The sequence below is a fragment of the Heteronotia binoei genome, chromosome 3 (genome assembly GCF_032191835.1).
Source record: "Heteronotia binoei isolate CCM8104 ecotype False Entrance Well chromosome 3, APGP_CSIRO_Hbin_v1, whole genome shotgun sequence".
NCBI lineage: Eukaryota > Metazoa > Chordata > Lepidosauria > Squamata > Gekkonidae > Heteronotia > Heteronotia binoei.
Genome location: NC_083225.1, coordinates 155,416,310 through 155,422,309, shown reverse-complemented (window position 1 = coordinate 155,422,309; position 6,000 = coordinate 155,416,310). Strand labels below are relative to the sequence as shown.

At 44.0% G+C, this 6,000-nt stretch overlaps 1 protein-coding gene across 1 annotated transcript in view; it reads left to right on the top strand.

Moving 5' to 3' along the window:
• Window positions 1-5,135: 5,135 nt before the first annotated feature.
• ARHGAP31 (Rho GTPase activating protein 31) overlaps window positions 5,136-6,000 on the top strand; it is a 148,013-nt gene continuing 147,148 nt past the window's right edge. The window contains exon 1 of the mRNA XM_060234660.1: window positions 5,136-5,284. Coding sequence (XP_060090643.1) covers window positions 5,185-5,284 — 100 coding nt within the window. The 5' untranslated portion in view covers window positions 5,136-5,184. The remainder of the gene's footprint in view (window positions 5,285-6,000) is intronic.

Below are 6,000 nucleotides of genomic sequence, written 5' to 3'. Positions count from 1 at the left end.
TACCCATAACTGACCAATGAACAAGCTTAGGCCTGGGTCACTTGATTGGCAGTGCAGATGACCATGGGCCAAGGGGGAGGCTCCAAAATGATAGTTGGGGAGAAGAATGGGAGAAATTACTGGGTGGAGGGGTGCTTAAGATTATTAAACTTATCTAAAATAGATGGCCAAATTATTGCCTAGGTAACACCCAGTTTACACTAAGGAACTTGGCTCTGGCTGAAGATGGTCTTCCTCTTCTTCTGTGTTCTTCTTGCTACCAATCTTTTTCTTGAGTTCCGTTAGACAAAGGCTTAGGTGGTCCGGCAGGATCCAGGCCTGGATAAGCTTGATGGTTCCATGGGTGGGTAACATCTATTGCGTACGTGTGTTTCCCGCTGTGCTGAAATGGAGTCTTGGCACTGCTGGAAGATAGCTGGTATTAGCCTCCCAAAGTGGATTCTATGGTCAAGGCTGAAAACCGCATGGCCTGGATAGCTCTTGACGGCGCACTTTCTTCCGCTCCAAGATAGGGATGGCGTTCACCTGAAGCAGTTGGAAACCATCCGTTCTCCTTGCTGGCGCTCTTCCAGGGACACGGAGCACTGCTTTAGCGTTGTGGCTGCTTGTATTCCTTTCCATTCTGGTAGACAAACCCACATCCTTCTGGCAGATGTGTGAGAGCTTTGTCTCCAGGCACTCTGGCAACCAGACGGGTGACTACGATGTTCTGGAAATTAGGGGCATTTCTTTACAAAGTTTTCATGCAGCTCTCAAGTAAAGCGGTACAATAAAATCATAAAAAACAGCAGCATAAAAATAAGCCATAAAATCCACATCTTAACAAAAGCAAGCCAGAGCTTTAAGATAAACCTAAAACAATGATAAATGGCTTAGAACTGTGGTTCCTTTTCATTCCAGATGTTCCTTTATCCTGTAGAAAATGAAGTTATCTAGATTTCAAAGGTCTGCTGAAACCCCAAAGAAGCAGATGTTCTGTGGTCGAATTAAGTTCTGGAACAAAATGACTCAGAAGCAGACAGGAAATTGGACAAGGGGTGGGGAGGGAAAGAAAGTTGGGGAAGAGATTGGAGGAAGGAGGTCACAGTGATGTGTCAGGGTCTAACAATGAATTGTCTGTGTCAGGAAAATGATCCTAACAGCAGAGCTATATTTGGGAGAACACACTGTCTCTTTCCCTGCAGCTCAAGCTTTCCTCCCTTACCTTGCTTTTGCTTTACAAGGCACCTGGCAGATAAGTGGAGATGTAACAATTCGTATGTGAAGTGGAAATGAGTTTTGTGCCAGTCTTGGAAATGCTAAAAGCAGAAGCGGAGTCCCTCAAAATAGGCCTGGAAGGATGCCTTCCATCTGCTCCAAAAGAGGAAGGCACAGGCCAGTCCTGTAACCACAGCTTTTGTCCAGGCCCTTGTTTCTACTACTGGGATTTTCAAGTCAGCAGTGAGTTAGGTTAGAGCAGATCCCAGCCACTATCAAAACCAGCTGATTCTTTCAAAGTGGTCTGTAGAAATTGAGGCTGGCAGGCAGGCTGATTGGGAGAGGGCATTCCAGTGATTGGGTTGGTTGGATGTCATAGGTTAGGTTCTCATGATAGATTCCATCTCACTATACTAGAGCTTTTCAGCCTGGGAAAACAAGGTACTGACTGATCTTTTAAACAGCACATTTTCAAAAGCTGGAAAGCATCTCATGTATTCTTTTAAAAGATGCTTCTTTTATTTTAGCTGGTTTACTGGAATTACAGCATGGTCCATCTTGACAGCTTTGGACAAAAAAACAATGCATTACAAACAGATCTAAAATACCCCATTACAATTCTGCTAAATCCAAGGCTATTCTTACATTTCAAAGGACCACTGAGGAATGCATTTAAGCACCCCCCCCCAATCTAGTTTCAGTCAGATGTCGATCAGTTTTAAAGACATTTATATCAAATGGAGAGAAAGCTTTGATGGTTGTGACAAGGGTCTGAACCACAATGTTGTTTCTCGTTTGAATGCGGTAGTTGTCTTAGAATAGTGGTGGTCAGAGTTTTTAAAGCAAAAACCCAAAGAAAGAAAGAAAGAAAGAAAGAAAGAAAGAAAGAAAGAAAGAAAGAAAGAAAGAAAGAAAGAAAGAAAGAAAGAAAGAAAGAAACATAAAACAAGTTTTGAAATCTCATAATTGTGGGGAAGAAGCTGTATTCCATTTTTCAGGCTGGGTGCACCATCTTTGCTGATTTGGACTACTCTCAGGTAGAAGTCCATATATGGGATGCAGGAAGTCAAAATGAAGGAGAGGGTATTCAATGAAAGTATTTGTATCCTCCTAGTAGGTCAGGATAGACTACATGTTGTTATATCAGTATATCCACACAACGGTCCTGTGAAATACATTGTGATGGGAAGCGGGGATGAGTAGGTGTGCCAGTCTCCAGGTGGTGGCTAGAGATCTCCTCAGATTACAATAGATCTCCAGGTAGCAGAGATTAGTTCACCTGGAGAAAATGGCTGCTTTGGAAGGTGGGCTCTATGGCATGGTAACCCACTGAAGATCTTCCCTTCTCCAAACCCTGTCCTTCTCTGGCTCCACCTCCAAAATCTCCAGTTATTTCCCAACCTGGAGCTGGCAACCCTAATAATGAGCCCAAACACCCAAGCAGACCTGATGAGAGAGCAGCACTGTGTATGGTTCAAACATTCCATGGCCTCCATTTTCCTTTTTTGTGTTATAGGCCATTTTGATTGCCATGATATGCTTAACCAGCAGTCCTAAAGAAGGTCTATTCAATCCCACTCGTCTACTCAAGGGGTTTACTCCCAGAAAAGTGTTAGGATAGCACAGGTAGTAACAGGCTTGTGAAATATGATCTAAATGCATGTGCAAAGGTTCATATAACTTTTGTTCTTCACACAACAAAGGTTCATACATAGGGTTGCACTTTGGATTAGCTTCAAAATTCCTTACTTTGCAGAGACATCAGTTCTGTGTGTAAGGAGGGATTTGCCTCTCTTGCAAAATCAAGTTACTGTCTGGCTCCTATCTTTGAAAAAAATCTCTCAGAAATATCTGCTTCTTAGGAGTTCTTTGTTTGAATCAGACATCTGACCCCTTTGAAGCCTATTCCTCACCAGTTACAGTACACAAGTCTTCCCACCAGAATGTTGTTTTACCCTCTCATACAGTCATAACATTGTATGTCATAAGGCCTGAGACGTCATGTGATGACCAAGCATCATGGTCTCTTAAGAAGTTTGAAATAAATACATGACGCAGACTGAGTTTCCTAGGGAAGGTGGCAGAAACAATTACTGAAAAATCCCAGAATATTTTTTTTTGTTTCTGAACATTAATGATAATAGTAATGTAATATTTTTAGTTTGCTAAGTGCTTGATAGTAGTGTTATCTCTGACAGCTTAGGAATGATTCAGATGAGAAGGAAGTGTGTCTACAGTTATTTCATAACTGCAGAGATTGTTTGAAGGCGTCAGATCTGTGAGTAAAAGAAGAAAGGTCTTTTATATTTTTTATCATTGGTAGATGGAAAGTTTCTATAATACTATTTTCTGCATTTGGTACATTTTAACTTTATGATCTGTCTTGATTTTTAATTATTGGGGGGAAAAGAGATGTGACAGACATTCATCAAACAGGAAATAAAATGCTACAAACCATAAGGTAGAACCCTGCCCTTCATTACCCCCCAACATGAAATGAAAGCAACATTTCCATTCATCCCGCTTCTGTGAAGGGCCATAGCACCTGTCAGTTTAAAAAGCCATTGTAATACAAAATATTGGTGTTTGGCATACTTTGGAGGTGAAAGAAGAGTAATTGTTTCCCTGCCTCTCAGAGCTTGCTGAATTTCTCTTCTGTGGTAACTTGTTTTACTTCGCTGAAGAGAAGGGGCTGCGAACTGATTCCAGAGTGCAGATTTAGGACTGGAGAGCATCTGTTTCTGGTCTGCAATAACGCGCGCGCCTGTGTGTGTGTGTGTGAGAGAGAGAAAGCGCCTTTGTCTGCTGGACTTCAAGATCGTCCTTCTTTTGCCTGCCTTTTCACAGTTTCCCAGGTCTTTCCCGCAGCCTAACCAGTGTCCCTCTCCCCCCACCCCCCTTTTCTTGCAGGAGAGAACAGCAGGCAAAGTATGTAGAAAGCAACATTTACGCTGAGCGGTGCCCCGGTGTAGAAGGAGCCTTGGCCATTTATTGAAACCAGTTATGCTCTTTCCTCCTCCCCGGCCCCTCCCTAGGCATTTTTTCCCCCAGAGCTGACCATTTGTGGAACAGGAAACGTCAGAGCTCTGAGCTGCTCCGGGCCCCTACTCAGTGGAACGATTTCCTTTCAGGCTGTCCCGTTATCTTTGAGCGGGCAGGACATCCCCCCTCCCTCCCTGCTCTAAAAACCCTCTGCCTGCCTCTCCCCTGCCCTGACTTTTTCTTAAACACACAGACCACTGCCAAAAAAGTTCATCCTCCGCCCCCTCCCCAGCTAACTTCCTTCCAGCATTTCCTGAGCTGGATAATCCCAGGATTTGTAAAAACAGAGGAAAGGGGAAAGCGAGAGAGAGAGAGGGCATTAATGTAGAAAACCCTTTCCTTGTTCTAACATAGTTTGAAAAGTCTGGGAGGGAAAAAAGAGAAGAGTAATTGCCTAGTTGTGTCTTTCTCCTTCACTCTCCCCTCCTCTTTTCTTTTTTACAAGTTCATGGAAGAAAAGATCCGAAGTGTCCGATAACTACTCTCTGAAGGATTTGGTGAGATCCAGCTTGATTTAATTGGACTGCCTGCTTGATTTGGCTTGTGAAGTTCCTGGGAGTAAGTGGCAAGGAAGTGAGACCCTTGGCCAACATCTGCCCCCTGTTGCCAATTTCACTGTGGCCACCACCATCCACCTCCCTCTGAGGAGAACCCTTCTGAACTTGGGCTATGATCTCTCTGCTGCTGCCTGCTGGAGATCTCTGTATTGTCCTGACATCTCCCTCCTGCAAGAGCAGAAGCCACAGCAGCTCAACATCTGGTGGGGATTAATGTTGATTCTTCCAGCTAGAAGTTCTTCTGGATGTTTGATGTCGCTGACCGGAAACAGGACCCAGGCAACGAGGGTCTGAAGAAAAAGGAGGACCTTTGCACTTGTCCCAAGCAAAACGAGGGGGGTGGGGGGGAAAGGAAGGAGGGGGACAAACCTCTTTTTGGAACTAACTCATGAAGAACAAGGGAGGAAAGCCGAAACTCAAAAGGAAAGGAGCCACAAGCGTATTTGGCTGTGATCTGACGGAATATCTTGAGAGCTCTGGACAAGATGGTAATAAAAAAAGTCTTCTTTATTTCTTACATTGTCTAGTGATGGGTCCTCTTGGACAGGGAGGATTAAATGTCCAGGTTTATTTGGTCTGCTACTGTAAAGCATGTGAATACTGCCTACTGATTTGTTTATCAGGAGTGACCAACCTACAGTCTTCTTAGTTTAGTGAAATATTTTACTGTGTGGCAGAGAGAGGAAAGCTAAGGATGTACTACCAAGATTTCCAACTTGATGTATTCAGAGAAGGAATTATTAAGACTTTTCGCACCCAGGGGTGGGGTACAGAAGACTTTCTGATCTCAGCAAGAATTTGGTCCTTCAAGATCTGGACACTTTTTCCAAGATGCAACAAACCCTGAACTTCCACCAAAATAAGTGGGAATAGAAGGTGGTTTGGCAGGGTTGTTTTTTTTGCGGGGGGGGGGGGGGGGGAGGTGAATCAGGACTGGTTCATAGGTTCTGGTAAAAATCCACATAATTTTCTTTCTTGAACAACAGATAACGGGGGGGGGGGGGAGTTCAGATACAGTGAGAGGCTGAGCAGTGCTTCCTGTGTTTCTTACCAGAAACCCATACCCTGCCTCGCCTGTGATACATTTCTTCAGATGAGCATATGGTGCGTCAGACTGTGGGAGGTGGCAGCGCCAATTTGGTTTTGAAGGGAATGGTTGGAGACACAGAGAGAAACAGATTAGCTTTCTTAAAAGTGGGCTGGG